The sequence below is a fragment of the Acipenser ruthenus genome, chromosome 35 (genome assembly GCF_902713425.1).
Source record: "Acipenser ruthenus chromosome 35, fAciRut3.2 maternal haplotype, whole genome shotgun sequence".
NCBI lineage: Eukaryota > Metazoa > Chordata > Actinopteri > Acipenseriformes > Acipenseridae > Acipenser > Acipenser ruthenus.
Window position 1 is genome coordinate 10,894,917 of NC_081223.1, and position 22,320 is coordinate 10,917,236.

The 22,320-nt window shown below is 40.5% G+C and overlaps 3 protein-coding genes across 3 annotated transcripts; 2 read left to right on the forward strand and 1 right to left on the reverse strand.

Moving 5' to 3' along the window:
- Positions 1-907: 907 nt before the first annotated feature.
- On the forward strand, positions 908-7,107 carry LOC117395448 (protein S100-A1-like). Its single transcript, XM_059007443.1, has 3 exons — positions 908-1,067; positions 5,290-5,443; positions 6,875-7,107. The coding sequence occupies exons 2-3, from the start codon at positions 5,303-5,305 to the stop codon at positions 7,034-7,036; spliced, it is 303 nt and encodes a 100-aa protein (XP_058863426.1). The 5' UTR covers positions 908-1,067; positions 5,290-5,302; the 3' UTR covers positions 7,037-7,107.
- A 3,751-nt stretch (positions 7,108-10,858) lies between these two features.
- On the forward strand, positions 10,859-13,963 carry LOC131705198 (protein S100-A1-like). Its single transcript, XM_059007444.1, has 3 exons — positions 10,859-11,018; positions 13,189-13,342; positions 13,711-13,963. Exons 2-3 carry the CDS (start codon positions 13,202-13,204, stop codon positions 13,870-13,872), a joined length of 303 nt encoding a protein of 100 aa, XP_058863427.1. The 5' UTR covers positions 10,859-11,018; positions 13,189-13,201; the 3' UTR covers positions 13,873-13,963.
- A 3,964-nt stretch (positions 13,964-17,927) lies between these two features.
- LOC117968289 (protein S100-Z-like) lies at positions 17,928-19,799 on the reverse strand. Its single transcript, XM_034915959.2, has 3 exons — positions 19,640-19,799; positions 18,778-18,930; positions 17,928-18,159 (listed from the first exon to the last, which is right to left on the reverse strand). Exons 2-3 carry the CDS (start codon positions 18,907-18,909, stop codon positions 18,031-18,033), a joined length of 261 nt encoding a protein of 86 aa, XP_034771850.1. The 5' UTR covers positions 18,910-18,930; positions 19,640-19,799; the 3' UTR covers positions 17,928-18,030.
- Positions 19,800-22,320: the final 2,521 nt, after the last annotated feature.

A 22,320-nucleotide genomic window follows, 5' to 3' on the forward strand; every position in this document is an offset into this window, starting at 1 on the left:
GAGTCTCAGAATTAAAATTGCGATGTTCAATTCAGTTTTAATCCAAAATATAATTCTTGGGTCCCTTTTTAAATATTGCATTGCCATTGAAGATCATTTGGGGAGGGTATAGTTAGCATAGCACACAGGGGTCCCAGTCTACCAATGGCAGCCTCGACCCATTGTAGCTGCCCTATACTTGTGCTGTCATTGCCCCTCAGTATAACACAGAACCATTGTCATTGTAATGCCACTATCTGTCTGTCTGCATTGGCATTGTAAAGCATAGCTTGTCTGTATGCATGTTTGTCTGTGTTATTATTGAAGATCATTGGGGAGGGTAGGGGCATGTGTTCTGACCTCCCTTATAAAAGTTCACCACAGTAATTGGTAAATACGCACAGTAGGTTTGCAGTTTTCCCCCATGACTTTGCCATGCTTTCTAAATATGCTTTATATGTCATACCTCTCCTCATTGCAACGGCGGGCAAAGTGTGCGGGGAGAGTCTTACCTATACAGTACATACTTTCTACTAGTTAATCACTAAACACAACCACACAACCAATTTAAAAGCAAAATGAAGAGACGGAATGTGAACAGTGACAACGGTGTGTTAATAAGCAAAACACCCTATTGCGAAATAACTCAACCATTATTGCGAAATATTATCTCGTAACAACTCAATTAATATGTTTTCTTTGTGGCGCTAACATTGTTTAACTAGATTTTAAAAAGTTATAAACGTAGCTATACTTGCTCATAGCAGAACGACCTCCCCTCCTCTCCCCTCCCCCCCTTCTTCTCTCCTCTTGCAGCAAGTCGTCTTTCCCCCAAACATGCAAACAATCCATGTAAAGCAGACACGCAGGAATGGTGATACAGTAACTGTCATGCGAGGTGTGTCTTAATTAAACCGTGTCTGCCACTTTTTTTAAGCCGTGTTCGAGTGCAAGGCTTTGGAATGCGCTGTGCGCAATACTGGGCGGTGCCCTGTCCTATAGCCGCTGCGGATTCCCGAGTCCTGCACAGACAATCGCTCCAGCTCTTGCTCAAGACGCGTTCATTTCTACTTCTACAAGCGCCCCAGGTAAGTTACCTTTTTTTTTTAATGCTTCGGGAAAAGTCTTGACATTCTTTCATCAACATCTATTTTAAAGCACGTCCTGTAACTTTTGTCAGAGTTTTCTGATTATGTAATACTTTGCTTTGTTCTGCAAAAGTTTTCTGTTGTGGTTTTTTAGATTAGCGGTATCGCTGCTTACACAACGCTGATAGAAATGTGTTTTTAATTGCCCCTGTCCTTCTCTAAAACCACAGATTGCAATGTACAATCCCGATTGGTTGCACTAGGCTTAATCGCCACGCACTAACCACAGACAACACCCTTATCGACTGTCTCGATTTTTGTCTGGCTTAGTTTTCAGATATACAAAATAACTTTTATTTTATGTAAACAGTTTGGATAAAACAAATCCTATTTTCATATTTTCAGGAATATTGAATATTTATAGATACACATTTTACTAGATACAGCATATTTTAATGTGACGTCATTTCTATTTGATACAACTACATTTCAGAGGGCTGTATCACATCAGTATCAGGATCTAGTGCTATATATTATAAAGACATTTCAGAGGGCTGGATCGCATCAATATCAGGGTCTAGTGCTATATATTATAAAGACATTTCAGAGGGCTGGATCACATCAATATCAGGGTCTAGTGCTATATATTATAAAGACATTTCAGAGGGCTGTATCGCATCAATATCAGGGTCTAGTGCTATATATTATAAAGACATTTCAGAGGGCTGGATCACATCAATATCAGGGTCTAGTGCTGTATATTATAAAGACATTTCAGAGGGCTGTATCACATCAGTATCAGGATCTAGTTCTATATATTATAAAGACATTTCAGAGGGCTGGATCACATCAATATCAGGGTCTAGTGCTATATATTATAAAGACATTTCAGAGGGCTGGATCGCATCAATATCAGGGTCTAGTGCTACGTATTATAAAGACATTTCAGAGGGCTGGATCGCATCAATGTCGGAGTCTGTTATATATTTTATAAATATAACTTCTTATGAAGTTGAAAAGGTTTTCCTATCCCTAATCGATATTGAGAAGGACATCTCATTCCAATGATACTGTGCTGATACGGTTTGGCTTTAGTTCTTGCTATATTTCCGAGCTCCTTTTGCACCCTGCTTGCAAATCCGATTAAGCAATGAGACCCAAAGACTTCAACAGTGCAAAGATGCAACGCCAAGGAGATTAGAACATGGAACTGAAAAGCTTGAACTGTTTCCATGCTTCACAAGCTTTCTCTTTCCTTGTTCAAATTCTTTGAATTCTTGAGTTGCTGCTCTGCCCAAAAATATCAAATAAACCAGTCTTAGCCTAGACGAGCTGAAACGCTTGTCTGCTTGACTTTCAACTCATTAACCCAGATGTAGGCCCCAGCCCAAACTTAGTTTGATAATAATAATGATATACAGTATAAATAGATATCTAGGTAGATAAATAATATGTAAATATATTTTTTTAATTTAGTAGTCGCCAATTGTTTTTTACAACGCAGCTCTGGGCAGCTTACAGGCAAGCCTGCAGTCACCCAGCCAGACTACAGGGGTCGCTGGTGTGTGGTGAGCCGAGGACACCCTGGCCGACCTAAGCCCTCTTCCCCCGGACAGCGCTCGGCCAATTGTGCGCCGCCCCCTGGGAACTCCTGTCCACGGTCAGCGGTGGAATAGCCTGGACTCGAACCGGCAATGTCCAGGCTATAGGGTGCATCCTGCACTCCACGGGGAGTGCCTTTACCGGATGCGCCACTCAGGAGCCCAGATAGATAATATAATTTTGACCAGAAAAGTTATTTGAAAGTTTGAAATGCTGTAAAAAACTTTTCTAACTTTTCCCAAACTTTTGCAGTGTGGCCCATTAGCCCATTAACCCATGGGCAGCAGTGTGGAGTAGTGGTTAGGGGCTCTGGACTCTTGACCGGAGGGTCGTGGGTTCAATCCCAGATGGGGGACACTGCTGCTGTACCCTTGAGCAAGGTACTTTACCTAGATTGCTCCAGTAAAAACCCAGCTGTATAAATAGGTAATTGTATGTAAAAATAATGTGATATCTTGTAACAATTGTAAGTCGCCCTGGATAAGGGTGTCTGCTAAGAAATAAATAATAATAGTAATTAGCACAGTTAGGAGTCTCTGAATCATTAAGAGGGAGGGAAGGGCAGGGCAGTCAGGGAGTTTCTGTCAGGCTTACACTTATAAAGGTACGAGCTGAAACATGCATATTAATACTTGGGGGGGGGGGGGGGGGGGGCCTAGTCCCAAACGTTTCAGGACTGTTTTTTTGTGTTGCTATTACCTGCTCCACCCTCAATTAGGGCCAGATCTCAATGGAGAAGCTTAAATAATAATAACCAGGCTCGTCATATAGTAGCCATCATCAAGTAAGACTTGGTGGGTAAGACTGAGTCACACAGTAAGGGGATCTCAGACTTTAGTCACCAGCCCAGAGTGCTTCTTCCCAGGACTGTGGAGTTATAGAATTGAGGCTCAGTTTGGCTACAAGCACCAGTTCAAGGCTGGCTAGAATGTAGGGTGTGTCTTTTTTGTCAACTGTTTAAATATAATGCTTTCTCAATTGTGTCCAATGATAATGCAGACAGACAGACAGTGGCACTGTAATGGCAATGCAGACAGACAGTGGCACAGCAATGCCAAAACAGACAGACAGACACAGTGGCACTGCAATGGCAATACAGACATATATACCATTGTAATCAAAAGTTTACATACCCCAATGGAAATTTATAATTTCTAGAAATTTCTTGATAACAAAGAATTTTAGGAAAAATCTTTTATAGCAAAAGTTTTGCTTTTGTGGATGAGGAAAAAGAAATAGATGTCCACAATTATTTATTTAAGCAGTTTTTTTTAGCAAAACCCCACAAATGCTAATTCAAAAGTATTCATACCCTTTGATGCTATGATAGTTGATGCTAGACATTTCAATATGATAATGCAGAACCTAATTCTAAGTCTAGAAAATGCTGGATTGTAGGTGAACATTCTTAGAGAGTATAAAAGGGTTTTGCACAGGATGATTGCTATCTGTAAAGAGCTATATGAAGACTTTAGGCAGAAAATGATTTATTGTCATAAAGCTGGAGAAGGATACAAGAAGATTTCAAAGCATTTGAATATCCCAATTTCAACTATTGTTTCTATTATCAAGAAGTACAAGACTCACGGTACTGTCACAACGCTCCCTCGGTCTGGAAGAAAGAAGGTTCTTTCACCAAGAACAAGTAGAAGAATTGTGAGGAAGGTTAATAACAATCTGAGATTGACTGCCAAAGAACTCTACTGCTGAACCTCGTCTTCTTTAATATTAGCATCACAAGGATATCCATAGATTATAAAAAATAATAGATGGGCCTCTTCAGTGAGTTACAGGAAAACAATTCCATCTCGGGTTTCTGTACAACATGAAACTTTTAATGTGTCCACTTCTTCTGCAATAAGGATTTCACACAATTCAGCCTCCATGTTTGCTCTGTCTGCCTGGCAGCCGACGACCCAAAGCCGTTTATGCTCAGTCTGCAAAATCCTTGACGTCAGCCACAGACTGTGGATGCAATCTAGCCAGGCGAAAAAGTATCATTAACGCAGCCAGTGGCACTGCAATGGCAATGCAGACTGACGGGGCACTGCAATGACAGAGCAGACAGACAGGGGCACTGCAATGACAATGCAGACAGACAGGGGCACTGCAATGGAGGAGGCTGTGTGGTCCAGTGGTTAAAGAAAAGGGCTTGTAACCAGGAGGTCCCCGGTTCAAATCCCACCTCAGCCACTGACTCATTGTGTGACCCTGAGCAAGTCACTTAACCTCCTTGTGCTCCGTCTTTCGGGTGAGATGTAATTGTAAGTGACTCTGTAGCTGATGCATAGTTCACACACTCTAGTCTCTGTAAGTTGCCTTGGATAAAGGTGTCTGCTAAATAAACAAAATGACAATGCAAACACACAGTGACTGTAATGGCAATGCTGACAGTGGTACTACAATTCACTGTGAATTTTTCATGAAGTTGGAATGCTGTGATTTTGGGTTATGGTTCTGCTTTCTTCAGTGTCACATACACACTGAGATTATATTACAATCCTAACCCCACCTCCACAGCAATGGAAACTTTCAATTGTCTCTGCCAGGGAAAAGAATGCACATTTTAACCGTCCCCCCCCCCCCCCAATCCTAACTCGTTTTGTTTTGTTTTGCACAGCCCGACCCTGAAAATGCCTTCTGAACTGGAACGTTGCATGGAGTCCCTCATCACCATCTTCCACAAGTACGCTGGCAAGGAGGGCTGCGCCAACTCCCTGAACAAGAAGGAGCTGAAAGAGCTCATGACCAACGAGCTCAGCAACTTCCTCAAGGTGGGTACCGGGTGTTGCAAGCCAGTCACTTGTGGTGTCCCTCAAGGGTCTGTTCTTGGGCATCTTCTCTTCAATATCTACATGCTTCCCTTGGGTCACCTCATCCGCCAACACAGCCTCATGTTTCACTCCTATGCTGATGACACCCAGCTCTACTTAAAACCAGACCCTGGATGATCCTCTGGCATGGTCCGACTCTCGGATTGCATTCAAGACATCGAGGCCTGGATGTCTACCAATTTTCTTCAGCTCAACACTAGCAAATCTGAACTCCTTCTAGTAGGATCTAAAACTCAACTTAAGAATCTCAATATAGCTGCCCTGAACCTCGGAAACTGTCTGCTGCTGCCTTCCCCCACAGTACGAAGCCTTTGATGCCCACATCTCCTCCATGGTCAAATCTTCCTTCTACCACCTTTGAAACATCTCCATCCCTACCCAGAGATACTCTGTCATGTATTTGTCTCCTTTCGACTCGACTACTGCAACTCTCTATGGTGGTCTCCTGGCACGCGCCATCATCCAACTGCAGCTAGTTCAGAATGCCGCCGCCAAGATCCTTACCAGATGTAAAAAAACGTGAACACATCACCCCCTCCCCGTCTTGCCTGGCTGCACTGGCAACCTGTAAAGTTCAGGATTACTTTCAAAACTCTCCTGCTCACCTACAAGGCCCTTCATCACACAGGTCCCGAGTACCTCCTCAACCTGCTGTCCCGCTGTGTCCCTGCCCGCCAGCTGAGGTCCTCCGACTCTGGCCTGCTTGTTATCCCCAAGCACAAGTGCACCACACTCGGAGAGAACGCTTGTTTAGCTTCATGGCTCCGACTCTCTGGAACTCTCTCCCAGCTTTGGTGCGTGCTGCTCCCACCGTCGCTCGCTTTAAATCAACCCTCAAGACCCACTTGTTCTCTCTTGCTTTCCATGCTCTTTAAGCCTGATATCTGTTATTAGCTGTTGTGTCTTTGCCACTTCTGATCTTTCACTGTATTTTCTTATGATTCTATATGACATATGCATCGACAATATTTTAGAATTTTCACATCCTAGCCTTGTATTATTTAATGTATTATTTTGCATTGTTTTTCACTGTATTTGATGTATTATGTATTGTTTTTTTTACTGTATCTTGTAAAGCACTTTGTGATGGTATTCCACTGTGAAAGGTGCAAAATAAAATAAAGATAGGTTGATAGAAGACACCTCTGTACATACAGAGTAGTGACGGGATGGAATGGGTTACCAAGGGTTACCTAGCCACGCTGTTGATGCTGAATCACTGGGATCCTTTCAGTCCCGACTTGGCAAAGTTCTGAGATCAATCAGCTGCAGGAACCGGACGAGTGCTGATGGGCCGAACGGCCTCCTCTCGTTGGTAGACTGTGTTCTGTTCCCATGTCGCTCACCACGTCTCCCTCTCCCCTCTCACAGAGCCAGAAGAACCCAGCGGCGGTGGATAAGATCATGAAGGATCTGGATCAGAATGGAGACCAGGAGGTGGACTTCGAGGAGTTTGTGGCTCTGGTGGTGGGTCTGTCCATCTCCTGTGAGCAGCTCTTCCGAGTCCACCTGCAGAAGCAGGGCAAGAAGTGAGGGGGAGAGCCAGACTGATGTGTGTGTGCTTTTCACTTTTTATGCAGAATAAACTACCCTGATACACACAACGCCTTCTGCCTGTTCTTTATCTCTCTGCCTCCCGTATGAACCAGTGCACACACATACAGAGGGTCCTCTTGTAACCCTATAAAAGAGGTTGCAGCCAAATGTGATCTAAATCATCACGAGGAGGCTAGGAGCATGTGATGAAAAGTCCAGAGATGATTGGTACAAAATCAAGCAGGGAAGGGTGCTCACCATGCGGAACATTACTGGCAGACTGGAAAGGATGGAAACAAGACTCCTACTGCACAGCAGTTTTACCCATTCCAGGTTTTACTATGAGCTTGATTAGTCACAGTGTGCATGTAACAAGTTCAGGTGTGGCTGAATAAACTCATAGTAAAACCAGGAATGGAAGAAAGTGCTGTGCAATATGAGTCTTATTTCCATCCCTGCTTTGACCGGCAGACAGAAAGCTGGACACGATCAGAGCCTTGTTTGAATGAGGAGCCTAAAAAATACAACAGGACCAGACCCTAGAGTACACTGCAGTGCATACATATCTACAGATATGGCTAAAAGATTTGCATCACCCTCTATACAGAATGAACTCCTTTTACTTCATAAAGTCGAATGAAACCTGCTGAATAATGTTACATTTACAGATTGAATGGCATACTGCTTTGTAGTTTTCCATCTACTTAAAGAAAAATTGACAAAAACTGAAACGTGACATTTTGAAATCTAACAGGAAATACTGTACTACTATTATGGCTTCCGGTAGAAGTTTGCGATATCATTTTGTAGTTTCTTTGATTTACATGATGTGTCCTCTCTCTCTCTCTCTCTCTCTCTCTCTCTCTCTCTCTCTCTCTCTCTCTCTCTCTCTCTCTCTCTCTCTCTCTCTCTCTCTCTCTCTCTCTCTCTCTCTCTCTCTCTCTCTCTCTATACATCATGTTAAGGGATGAAACCCGGTGGTCTGGCGAGTCTAGTTTTGCCCGCTCCAATCTAGTTTCGCTTAGGGCTTCTTGGCGAATCCCGAGGTTATCACATTTTTTTCGGCACTCGCCTGCATCCAATCTTAGGGATAGGGTTAGGGTTGTCATGCAAAAAGATACATTAAGGAGTAAGTAGAGGGGTTCTGAAAAATCTAGCGTGACACGTCCCCACGTGTTGCTACAACTGTTTAAATAACGTACCTGTCATCTTTCTTTTCATTGACAACTTTTTACACTTATAACTTTTTCAAATGTCTGCTCTAGTGCACTGTGGTTTGAGATCTGTCCTCTAAATCACTGCAGGAAGAGCGATTAAAAAAAAAAAAACATAACAAGTGCTCTGGCTTTCTCTGTTCCGTACCACATCACGGATCGTTCTTGCTGTGTTACCTGTTTGACAATGCGGGCAATAATCCTGACACTATCAGTGCACTAGAGCAGACACAAGAGCTTTGAAACAGACTTTAAAGTTATAAGTGTAAAAAGTTGTCAGGATATTAACAATGAAAAAATTACACATAATTTAAACAGTTGTAGCAACGTGTGGGGTCGTGCAACACTATATATTTTTGGAGTGCATTGTAACTATGCATACTAGCATTGTAATCATGTAGAGGTACACATGTATTTACTAAGTAAATACACAGTGATTAGAGGCACTTAAGGTGTTAGCCCATAGAGACACACACACACACACTTCTTAAAGCAAACACAGAAATGAGTTATGGATGAACAACCAATACGTATGTGTATTTGTTATTAGGACATTTTGGGTGGTGCCTGGAGTAATTTCATATTCATTGTGAATCAAGTGTGAATCAAAGGCTAATTAGGGTAATAAAGCAATCGTACCTCAAACGCTATTGAACTAGCACGGAGCTGCAGGAAGTCAGGGGGCGTGAAACTATAAACCCAGCTGCTGCTGTGAGTCATTTCTTGTTACATGATCCCTTATTTCAAGAACCAGCATACACAACGGCAATTATTATTATTATTATTATTATTTATTTCTTAGCAGACGCCCTTATCCAGGGCGACTTACAATTGTTACAAGATATCACATTATACATTATTTCACATTATACAGATATCACATTATTTTACATACAATTACCCATTTATACAGTTGTTTTTTTTTTTTTTTTTTTTTGTTTTTTTTTTTAGTGGAGCAATCTAGGTAAAGTACCTTGCTCAAGGGTACAACAGCAGTGTCCCCCACTGGGGATTGAACCCACAACCCTCCGGTCAAGAGTCCAGAGCCCTAACCACTACTCCACACTGCTGCCCAATTGGTCAAACTGTTATTTGGGTGTTTTGTTTTCAACACAGACCTCAATAAACGGTATAGATATCTAATCACAAATGTAATTGTGATGCAGTGAAGTGTTTTTTATTTATGGAAAAAAGTAAAAACTCATTATAAAAAAAATTTAAAAAAATCCTCGATGTGTGCTTGTTTTCAAAAACAGATTCATGTTCTGCATATATATGTAATGTTAGTCTTAAACTGAGAGAACACAAAGTCATTTTTTCAGGAGCAGTGGCTTGAAATCTGGTTCCAGGAGACCTTGAGGTTTGCTGTATCAAACCCCAAGTCTCCCCGGCTGTGCCGTGCAGTGGACTGAAACCTACAGTCTCTTGAAACCAAGTTCCAAAGTGCTAAAGCCTAAATATAAATGTACTGTTTTTGTTTGTTTGTTTAATACATATGTTACGCGAATTGCCCGCTGACTTTGGGCAATAAGTTATTTCGTGCTTTGCCCGGGTAAACCGCGTCTGTCTAACGCTTCTCGGGCAGAGTCCGAATCACTCCCTGTGTTCTTTCATTCATGAAAGCGACAGGCAGACCTTCGGAACCAGAAACCCCGATAAAACCGACATCACACCGGAAAGCGTACTCAGCGGAGTGACTCAGAGCGTACGTACATATCTAGATTTTAATCATTTGTTTAAAATAAATTAGTCATATATATATATATATATATATATATATATATATATATATATATATATATATATATATATATATATATATATATATATATATATATATATAGTATATTATAGTTTAGTAAAAAAAACCTTCACTGATGCATAATATTGTTACTGCAATAAATGAATACCCATTTTCACCATTTCATGCCCAATTGGGTTAGGCCAGGGTGTGTCCGGACCCCTAGAGACAAAGTTATTGTATTTCTTGCTCTTATTGTATTACTTGTATTGTAACACTTGAAATGTATTTGCTTACGATTGTAAGTCGCCCTGGATAAGGGCGTCTGCTAAGAAATAAATAATAATAATAATAATAATAATAATAATAATAATAATAATAATAATAATAGAACCAGGGACCCCCTCATTGCAACGGCGGGCAAAGTGTGCGGGGAGTGTCTTACCTATACAATACATACTTTGTACTAGTTAATCACTAAACACAACCACACAACCAAATTTAAAAGCAAAATGAAGAGACTGAATGGGAACAGTGACATGAGTAGTGTTAATAAGCAAAACTCCCTATTGCGAAATAACCCAACCTTTATTGCAAAATATTATCTCGTAACAACTCAGTTAATATGTTTTTTTTGTGGCGCTAATCATTTGTTTAACTAGATTTTTTTTTAAAAGTTAGCTATACTTGTTGATAGCAGAACGACCCCCCCTCTCTCCTCCCCTCTTCTCTCTCCAAGCAACAACTCGCCTTCCCCCAGAAATGCAAACAGTCCATGCGTGGCACAGCCCCGCAGGACCGATGATACAACAGTAATCATGTGAAGTGTGTGTTAAAGCGGTCCGAGGCGGCCCCACCCTTTTTCTACACAGTGTTCGACTGCATGGCTCTGGAATGTGCTGTGTGTGTAATACTGGGCGTTCCTTACCCTCGTATAACCGCTGCGGATTCCCGAGCCCTGCACAGACAATCTCTCCAGCTCCTGTTCATCCCGCACTCATTTCTCCTTCTACAAGCGCCGCAGGTAAGTTAACACCTTTTTTTATTTAATGTTTCGGGGAAGGTCTTAACAATCACGCCCTGTAACTTTACCAAAAGTTTTCGGATTATGTAATACTTTGCTTTGTTCTGCAAAAGTTTTTTTTTTTTACAAACTTTGTTGTTGTGGTTTGTTTTTTGATTAGCGGTATCGCTGCCTACACAATGCTGATAGAATTTTTTTTTTTAATTGTCTCTGTCTTTCTCTAAAACCACAGATTGAAATGTACAAGCCCATTCCGCTTCATCGCCACCCACTAACCGGAGACAACACCCTTATCTAACTGTCTCCGGTTTTGACCTGATTAGTTTTCAGATATACAGTATGCAGTCTGGATAAAGCAAAACCTATTTTCATATTTTCAGGAATATTTAATATTTATAGATTTAACAATAGCTCATTTCCATTTGATACAAAGGAATTTATTTTGGCTGTATGGCATCAGTATCAGGGTTTACTATATACTGTATTATAAAGATATTTCATATCACATCAATATCAGGGTCTAGTGCTATATATTATAAAGATATTTCAGAGGGCTGGATCGCATCAATATCAGGGTCTAGTGCTATGTATTATAAAGACATTTCAGAGGGCTGGATCGCATCAATATCAGGGTCTAGTGCTATGTATTATAAAGACATTTCAGAGGGCTGGATCACATCAATATCAGGCTCTAGTGCTATATATTATAAAGACATTTCAGAGGGCTGGATCGCATCAATATCAGGGTCTAGTGCTACATATTATAAAGACATTTCAGAGGGCTGGATCGCATCAATATCAGGGTCTAGTGCTATATATTATAAAGATATTTCAGAGGGCTGTATCGCATCAATATCAGGGTCTAGTGCTATATATTATAAAGATATTTCAGAGGGCTGTATCGCATCAATATCAGGGTCTAGTGCTATATATTATAAAGATATTTCAGAGGGCTGGATCACATCAATATCAGGGTCTAGTGCTATGTATTATAAAGACATTTCAGAGGGTTGTATCGCATCAATATCGGAGTCTGCTATATATTTTATAAATATAACTTCTTATGAAGTTGAAAAGGTTTTCCTATCCCTAATCGCTGTTGAGAAGGACGTCTCATTCCATTGATACTATGCTGATACGGTTTGGCTTTAGTTTTTGCTATATTTCTGAGCTCCTTTTGCACCCTGCTTGCAAATCCGATTAAGCAATGAGACCCAAAGACTTCAACAGTGCATAGATGCATCTCCAAGGAGATTAGAACATGGAACTGGAAAGCTTGAACTGTTTCCAAGCTTCACAAGCTTTCTCTTTCCTTGTTCAAATTCTTGAGTTGCTACTCTGCCCAAAAATCTAACCTAGACGAGCTGAAACGTTTGTCTGCTTGACTTTCAACTCATTAACCCAGATGTAGGCCGCCAGCCCAAACTTAGTTTGACCTATGTTTGCTGAAACATAACAATAGTCATATATATATAGATAGCTAGGTAGATAGATAATATCATTTGGACCAGAAAAGTTATTTGAAAGTTTGAAATGCTGTAGAAACTTTTCCCAAACTTTTCCAGCATTGCAGAGTTCCAGCCCAGGCGTGGCCATTAGCAGAGCTGTAATCTCTGCCAGGAGTCTGTGAATCATTAAGAGGGAGGGGAGGGGGGAGGGGGGAGGGGGGAAGGGCAGGGCAGTTAGCAATTCCAGTTTTCAAACATTTTGAGCGAGTTTCTGAAAGGCTTACACTTATGAAGGCACGAGCTGAAACATGCCTATTTATACTTAGGGCTCTATTCCCAAAAGATTCAGACAGACAGACAGACAGACAGACAGACAGACAGTGGCAATGCACCTCTCTCGATTATGTCCAATGACAATGCAGACAGACAGACATTGGCACTGCAATGGAAATGCAGACAGACAGAGACAGGGGAACTATAATGGCAATGCAGACAATTCATTGTGATTTTTTCATGAAGTTGGGATGCTGTGATTTGGGGTTATGGTTCTGCTTTCTTCAGTGTCACGTACACACTGAGATTATATTACAATCCTAACCCCACCTCCCCAGCAATGGAAACTTTCAATTGTCTCTGCCAGGGAAAAGAATGCACATTTTAACCGTTCCCCCCCCCCCCCCCTCCCCCTGCAATCCTAACTCGTTTTGTTTTGTTTTGCACAGCCCGACCCTGAAAATGCCTTCTGAACTGGAACGTTGCATGGAGTCCCTCATCACCATCTTCCACAAGTACGCTGGCAAGGAGGGCCGTGCCAACTCACTGAACAAGAAGGAGCTGAAAGAGCTCATGACCAACGAGCTCAGCAGCTTCCTCAAGGTGGGTACCGGGGAGGGGGGAAGAGGGGGGCGAAGTTAACCCTAACCATTAATCTCAAGAGCAGCACAAAAACCAGGACCAGAGGACACGCAGTTGGAAATCAAGAGGAGACAGACTTAGAACAGAGGGTAGGAGACACCTCTGTACATACAGAGTAGTGATGGGATGCAATGGGTTACCAAGGGTTACCTAGCCATGCTGTTGATGCTGAATCACTGGGATCCTTTCAGACCCGACTTGACAAAGTTCTGAGATCAATCAGCTGCTCGGAACTGGACGAGCCTTGATGGGCCAAACAGCCTCCTCTCGTTGGTAGACTGTGTTCTGTTCCCATGTCGCTCACCGCGTCTCCCTCTCCCCTCTCACAGAGCCAGAAGAACCCAGCGGCGGTGGATAAGATCATGAAGGATCTGGATCAGAACGGAGACGGGGAGGTGGACTTCGAGGAGTTTGTGGCTCTGGTAGTTGGTCTGTCCATCTCCTGTGAGCAGCTCTTCCAAGTCCACCTGCAGAAGCAGGGCAAGAAGTGAGGGAGAGAGCCAGACTGAGATACAGATAGATGTGTGTGTGTGTGCGCTCGCTTTTCACTTTTTATACATAATAAAACTCTGATACACACAATGTCTTTTGCCTGTTCTTTATCTCTCTGCCTCCCATATAAACCAGTGCACACACATACATAGGGTCCTCTTGTAACCCTATGAAAGAGAGTGTGTCAGATTGCAGCCAAATGTGATCTAAATCGTCAGGACGAGGCTAGGTATATATATATATAATTTCAGATACTATATGATTAGGGAGCAGTATGTTTTTGGAGAGCAGAGAAAAAAAAGTGTTTTTGTTAAAGATTACATCTTTTTATTGTTGTAAATTATATAGAGGTGTGTTTGCATGTTTTTTTTTAAACATCTTAATAATCATAATCATAATCATAATAATCAGTTTGAGAAACCTGAAGATAGATCCTATTCCCAAAGCTTTTGTAACTGTCATATTGGAAAGGCAGGGTAGTATAGGATTTTTAACAATATTTCCGGATGCTATCTTGTGTTCGTTGGATTATTATTATTATTATTATTATTTATTTCTTAGCAGACGCCCTTATCCAGGGCGACTTACAATTGTTACAAGGTCAAATTATTTTTACATACAATTACATTATTTTCTTTACACATTATTTTTACATACAATTACCCATTTATACAGTTGGGTTTTTACTGGAGCAATCTAGGTGAAGTACCTTGCTCAAGGGTACAGCAGCAGTGTCCTCACCGGGGATTGAACCCACGACCCTCCGGTCAAGAGTCCAGAGCCCTAACCGCTACGCCACACTGCTGGATTGGATTCCCAATGTAATTCGAATTCATTGTTTGAATTCATATGACTTCAACTTCTCCCTTACTTTTCCCATGGTTATAAAAAGCATTTACCATAGTTAACATGCTTTTCCCTGTTTATTAATATGCTTTACCGTATTCTTTACAATGCTTTCACTGTGCTTTATTACACTTTGTACTTTTACTAGGGGAAGCATGGTAAAGGGTTAGTTTACCATGGTTGTTTTTGTATGCTTTTACAGAAACTCCCTATGCTTTACCAGACCTCTCTGTGCTTTACAATGCTTCCCTATGCTTTACCATACCTCTCTTGCTTTACAATGCTTCCCTATGCTTTACCAGACCTCTTTGTCTCTTACAATGCTTCCCTATGCTTTACCAGACCTCTCTGTGCTTTACAATGCTTCCCTATGCTTTACCAGACCTCTCTGTGCTTTACAATGCTTCCCTATGCTTTACCAGACCTCTCTGTGCTTTACAATGCCTCCCTATGCTTTACCAGACCTCTCTGTGCTTTACAATGCTTCCCTGTGCTTTACCAGACCTCTCTGTGCTTTACAATGCTTCCCTATGCTTTACCAGACCTCTCTGTGCTTTACAATGCTTCCCTATGCTTTACCAGACCTCTCTGTGCATTACAATGCTTCCCTATGCTTTACCAGACCTCTCTGTGCTTTACAATGCTTCCCTATGCTTTACCAGACCCCTCTGTGCTTTACAATGCTTCCCTATGCTTTACCATACCTCTCTGTGCTTTACAATGCTTCCCTATGCTTTACCACACCTCTCTGTGCTTTACAATGCTTCCCTATGCTTTACCAGACCTCTCTGTGCTTTACAATGCTTCCCTATGCTCTATCATAGCATCGCTATGCTTCATTACACTTGGGTTCGTTTACCATGCGTTGTTTTTCAATATGCTTTTACAGTACCTCTGTGGGGTTTTCAGTGCTGTACTTACACTGTGTTTTATTACACTGCGCTATTTTGTTTATTTTACTATGGGAGCTACAGCCTGGAAAAAAAACTGGAAACGGAACTTTATTATTGTGTGAACGCAGCGTGTTGACAGAAATGATTTGAGCCCAGAGAACAGACCGGAAGCTCAGAGGATGAGGGGAGGGGGCCGGGTTTCATTACTGAATACGACTCCCGTAAACAGCGTGTTGCCTGGCAACGCCGTGTGGGAGCGTTGTCAAGACCACCAGTTGAACAAACACATAAACACCGTTTTTTAACTGTCCTCAGGAAACACAGAAACTTCGACTGGAAGACACAGATAGCAAAAAAAGTCACTTTCAATGACTTTTCCGCTGAAACAAAATCTTATTTATCATAACAGTTTTATAAAATACAATTCATCTTTAACCCATATTGTCCTAATCTGCGGACAGGCTGCTTTGTAATTTTGCGGAGCATTTTTAACTGGCATCTACGTTGTTAAGATAACGTACTCTAATTCTGTTAACTGCAAACGTACAAGTCTAAATGTATCAAATTACATAAATACAGTTTTTTTTTCAGACACCCAAAGACACACCTCCCTGGGAAGGGAATCAAATTCATACAGGTCGTGAATTATATATGATAAGTTAGTACTGCCCCCTTGCGGGCATTTCTATACATTTCCAGCTTATTTTATCATAAATAAATAAATAAATAAACTACTTACTTTTGTGGACAGTTTGCGTAATTTAAGGGGACTAGCAAACTGCGACGGTGCTGGATTTCAACACCCAGGCAGCCGTTACCAGAAGCAATAGCCTCGAGCTGCGATTGGAATGCTCGTCCTAAATTTTTAAAAAAATTTAAATCAGCGCCAACGTTCTCTTGGGCAGTTACGTTTCAACTGTCAGATTTCTATTCCTTACAGTTGTGAAGTCACACACGGACCCGGCGGTGTCTCTTTCGCGAAGTTTGCGATATATATTGTTGTATTTACTTCGTAGCTATCCTGTCAGCTTCTGTGCAGTGAATTTGGCTGATCTTCTTTCCCGGCCTGAATTTTTTTTTTTTCCTGTCAACACATCAGTAAGTCGATACCTTTCAGACAAACAAACATTTTGAACTTAGAAACTTAAACCTGTTCTGGGCATTTCGATAGTTCTTTTCTCAGCGAATCATTATTATTACCTCATTATTTGTCTTATTATATTAAATATTATTATTACTGTATTTATTGTTAGTAGTTGCTAGTAGACTCCCTTATTCTACCAAAATCTGTGGGGTTGTGTTGTTCTACAGAAAATAAAACAGACAAATATATTAAAAAAAAAACGTTAAAATATATCTAACAGCAAGTGTGTAGTTTAGTGGCTGCATTAAGGTCTGTTCAGAGTCAGGAATAAAATAATGGACAGGTCGGGTCATCAATCATTCATAGCAAACTAACCTGTTACTTCTATTTACAATGAGATACCACTAGATGGCACTCCAGTGAGTACCATTTATCTGGGACAAGCTAACCAAGGTTTGCAAACGTCCAATATGCAGATGTACGACTTAATGCTCACCCCCGTGAATTTTCGTGGGTGAAAGTTAGTGAGCATTAGGCTGTGACACCTGTTCTCAATTGAATATATATTTTTAATTATACAAATATATTTATTTATAAAATAGCCTTTCTGATCACACATTAATAAATCATACAAATGAAGATTGTGTTTGTACTCAGGAATAGCTTCTAAAATTAAAAATGTCTTAATTTTTGTAAAACATAACTTTTTTCCTGACCCCCCCCCCATAACTTGGTATCACCCATTCCAGGTTTTACTACCAGCTTGATTAGCCCCAGTGTGTAGGTAACAAGCTCAGGTGTGTCTTCAAACCAAGAATGGATCAAACTGCTATGCAATGGGAGTCTTGTTTCCCTCATTGGATTGGTTGATATCTGATATGTGACTTATAATGAATATTAGAGATTTCTAATATTAGAGAAGTAAAGTTTTTTTTTCTGGAGGTTTCTTAAAGGATAATATCATTCTGACAGTTTCACTGTAATGATTCCTAAATCTTTTTTTTTCTACTGTACTCTGTTATAGCTGGGTATTTCAGGATTGTGGAGTTGTGAATGATTAACAATAATAGATATTGGATCCCATCCCATTCCATCCCATCTCATTTAATAGATTTTGATTAAGTGATTGTAGTCATTTCATAAACAAATTATTATTATTATTATTATTATTATTATTATTATTATTATTATTTTATTATTATTATTTTGAAAACAGTCACTCAAACACAAATTTCTTTTTCTTGACTTTTATTTCGCATCATGACAACACACTTTGAACCTCCTCTCTCCTCATCCCCTTCTTGATCTGCAGTCACGGTTCAGGATTGGTAGAGTCAACACTTTTTATACCCCTTAGCCAGGACCCCGACCATGGTGCCAAACTCCTTCAGGTCGATGCTTTTACTCTTGTTGTCATCAATGCGCTTCATCATTGCGTTCGCTTGAACTAAATTAATGTTTTTCTGTTTTAAAAAATAAAAACAATTAATAATAGTCACTTAGAAAAGAGCGAGCAACAAGACTTTAGATTCTCTAGTCAGTGCATTGGAGGCATCTATGAAGCGTTACTGCATTAACTTTCAGCACTAAAGTATCTTTGCAGAAAGACTACTTGAGAGTTTCTAATTAAATAAGCCAGTGGTGTCTTGCAACGCTCCCTTTTTAAGACCTAGGGCATATGCCTTTAATAATTGTCACTTAGTCACTTATTAAGCTCCGCCCCTTTAGATTGTTCGGGACTGACTGGTAGTGTTTTTTTTGTTTTGTTTTGTTTTGTTTTTTAGTTTTGATGGATCAATCCTAACAGCCAGTAGTCTGATACTGATTACTCATCCGATGTAAATAATTAACTTTTCTTTTTTGTTTTCATGGAATTAAATATTATTATTATATAACATGCATGCAATCTTATAATACAAACATCTTCTCAAATATATAACTTTAACATTCATTCATGTACAAATCTAAACATCCCATACCCACACCTTCAGTGATCTTTATTACACAACAGGAATAGCAAGATAACAAATGCTGCAGCATTTCTGACTGGCCCTTCTGGCTCTGATTTCTGTTTTACTCACCAGCTTGGGAATCTCAGCCTGCAACAGTGCTTTGAACTCCTCTGTGCTGAGCACGTCCTTCTCTGCATCCTGACCGGCGTACTTGTTAAACACCTCGGCCACGGCCTTGGCTGCCAGTTCAAGCTGAGTCATGGTGAGCTGGAGATTGAGTCACTGACAAGAGGGTGGGGGGGAGAGAGACATCATAATACATTTGAAGAGTAATTTTGCATTTCCCCCCATGGTTATAATATGCACTAACCATAGTTTACCATACCTCTCTGTGCTTTACAATGCTTCCCTATGCTTTACCAGACCTCTCTGTGCTTTACAATGCTTCCCTATGCTTTACCAGACCTCTCTGTGCTTTACAATGCTTCCCTATGCTTTACCAGACCTCTCTGTGCTTTACAATGCTTCCCTATGCTTTACCAGACCTCTCTGTGCTTTACAATGCTTCCCTATGCTTTACCAGACCTCTCTGTGCTTTACAATGCTTCCCTATGCTTTACCACACCTCTCTGTGTTTTACAATGCTTCCCTATGCTTTACCAAACCTCTCTGTGTTTTACAGTGCTTCCTTATGCTTTACCACACCTCTGCATTACTAAATATATATATATATATATATATATATATATATATATATATATATATATATATATATATTTAGTAATGCAAACTTTGCATGCATTAAAGCTAAAATGCATATCAGCTTATTGCAGTCAATGCATGCAGTTATTTAAACTGCTAAAACTAACTCTAGCAAAGTGACTTTCATCATCAGTGTACAGAACTGATTGGAATTGGTCTAATACTGCTGCAATCTTGCAACCAGGACCTAACTGTAAAAAGCTGCAGCAATGAGAAGTGTCTTACTCACCTGCACAGGTAAACGGAGAGCTGGAGAAGGTGAAGAGTTGGGTGTTTTTTGTGGCGACCGGGCAGGGTTTTTATAGAAACTTTTGGGGGAACTGCCCTGTAAACGGTTGTTTTATTATTTTTTGTTTTGCCACCTACACAATTAAAATTGTGAAATACTGAATAAAAAAACAGCCTTCAATAGTGATTCCACACCCACAACTGCACCTATACAACATTCCATACCTCTGATACAACAAACAGTGTACTAAACACACCCCCAGGCTTTTAATGAAAACACACCATGAAAGATTGTATTGCAATATATTTATTTAAGATTTGTATAATCATTAATTATAATGCAACCTGTACAGACCGTGTAATAATAATAATAATAATAATAATAATAAGAAGAAGAAGAAGAAGAAGAAGAAGAAGAAGAAGAAGAAGAAGAAGAAGAAGAATGCGTATGGGTTTGATTTACATATTTTAGTATAAATGTCTTGGAGAGACCCTTAAATTATATTACTGAGTTGTCTGGTTTTGTAAAACAAAGTGTCTTTTGTTTAGCTCCACGTGACATTCCTGGTTTTAGCTCATGCATATGGTTCGGTACCACATGAACTACTTTGGGCAGCATTTGATTTTTTTCAGTCTACCGAGAATAACAAACTTAGTGAAAGCCTACTTCAGAGATTTGCAATGTAGTTTTTCAACTTCAGAATTCAGCACTACATGGCAATGTCTAGAAATTTGAATAATGGCAGAATGCACCATTTCTCCACTGGCTTTTACCATGGCAATGGAAGTAATTATTATTTGGGTGTCAAAATGGGTAGTGGGAGGAGAACGCTTGGCTTCTGGAATGCAACTACCACCAATTCGAGCATACATGGATGACATGACAACCATGACTACAACAGTAGCCTGCACTAATCGGTTATTGGGCAAATTAACCAATAACATTGAATGGACACAAATGCAATTCAAGCCCACTAAGTCAAGGAGCATCTCTATAATTAAAGGTAAAGTAGTGGATAAGAGGTTCTACATTAACGGCGAGACAAAACCAACGGTGTCTGAGAAGCCTGTGAAAAGTCTTGGGAGATGGTATGATGGGGACGTAAAGGACACAGTTCGTGTGGGAGAAGTGAGACAAGAAGCAGTGGAAGGGTTGAACTTAATCTCTGGTGCTTTCAGTTTGGTCTACTGACAAGACTTCTGTGGCCACTCACTGTGCATGAGGTTTCTTTGACAACAGTAGAGAAGCTGGAAGCGTTAATCAGTTCATACATCAGGAAATGGTTAGGAGTTCCACGCTTACAGCAGTGGATTCTTTATTGGTAGACCATGGAAAGCAGTAGTGTGGAGTAGTGGTTTGGCTCCTGACCAGAGGATTGTGGGTTCAATCCCAGGTGGGGGACCCTGCTGCTGTACCCTTGAGTAAGGTACTTTGCCTAGATTGCTCCAGTAAAAACTGTATAAATGTGTAATTGTATGTACCAATAATGTGTAAAAAATAATGTAATTGTATGTAAAAATAATGTGATATCTTGTAACAATTGTAAGTTACCCTGGATAAGGGCGTCTGCTAAGAAATGAAAAATAACCTCTAGCCCTCTCTGTAGCTCAGTGCATTGTTCTGAGTTAACCACTTGTCATCAGTTGAAACGGTTTGCAGTAGTTTTCCAGTTTGCCAAGTCTATGCTATGTGTTTTTACCAAGATACCGCAGGGACATTTTTTTAGAAGGAGTGGTTCATTATCTTCTTTGTGCTTTACTAGACTGTGCTGTGCTTCAGGGGATACCAAAGCAGGAAACTTCGAGAAGGCTGCTGGTTAATGGCAGCCTCGCCCCATTCCATCTGCACTGTACTTGTGCTACCATTTCCCCCTCAGTATAACACATAACCATTGCCATTGTAGTGCCCCTGTCTGCCTGTCTGCATTGACGTTATCTTCTCTGTGCTTTACTCCACTTTGCTGTGATTTTACCAGGGGACAATGCAATAATCGTTGAGAAGGGGGTGTCTATCTGTACGTTACTAGGTTGTTATCCAAGGCCTACAGTACATTAACATTCACTTACTTAAAACCTATTGTTGTAATTGCAGACAGAAGCAGATTGTTACAGTTTAAAATACCCCACACTGTCAGGTGTTGCATCCACGCCCATATAGAAATGGAACTCAATCTACATGCAATTATTAGTTAAATGCTGATACATGTAGGTGGTGTTGTGTTGGTGCAAATTTAGTCTGAACTGTTGAAATGCGTTTGGAAAATGAAGAAATTAATGTTGAGCAAGACTGCAATACCAATGCCACGTATCACTTACGGGAAAAAAAAACTAAAACCTAAAAACTGAACACTCCAGTTCAGGGCAGGCTTGATACATGGAGACTGAACTGCTCCCTCCCTCCCTCCCTCCATTACCCCGTGAAAGAACTGCTCCCTAAAATCAACTTGGTACTTTATTTTAACTGCTCCCACCCTTTTTTTAAAAAGATTACCAGATTTTCAGGGTAGTTTTGCAGTTTTCCTTGGTTATATACTAAGCATCAAAAGAAACGTATCACTTATATTTGGGTAAAATTCACTAGATGTGATCGAAAAATGACAAACTCTGTTTTAGAGCAGGTGCAGTGACTTTTTGTTGTGCTGGTTAACAATTGACATCACGAAGATGCTGCAGAATGATCTG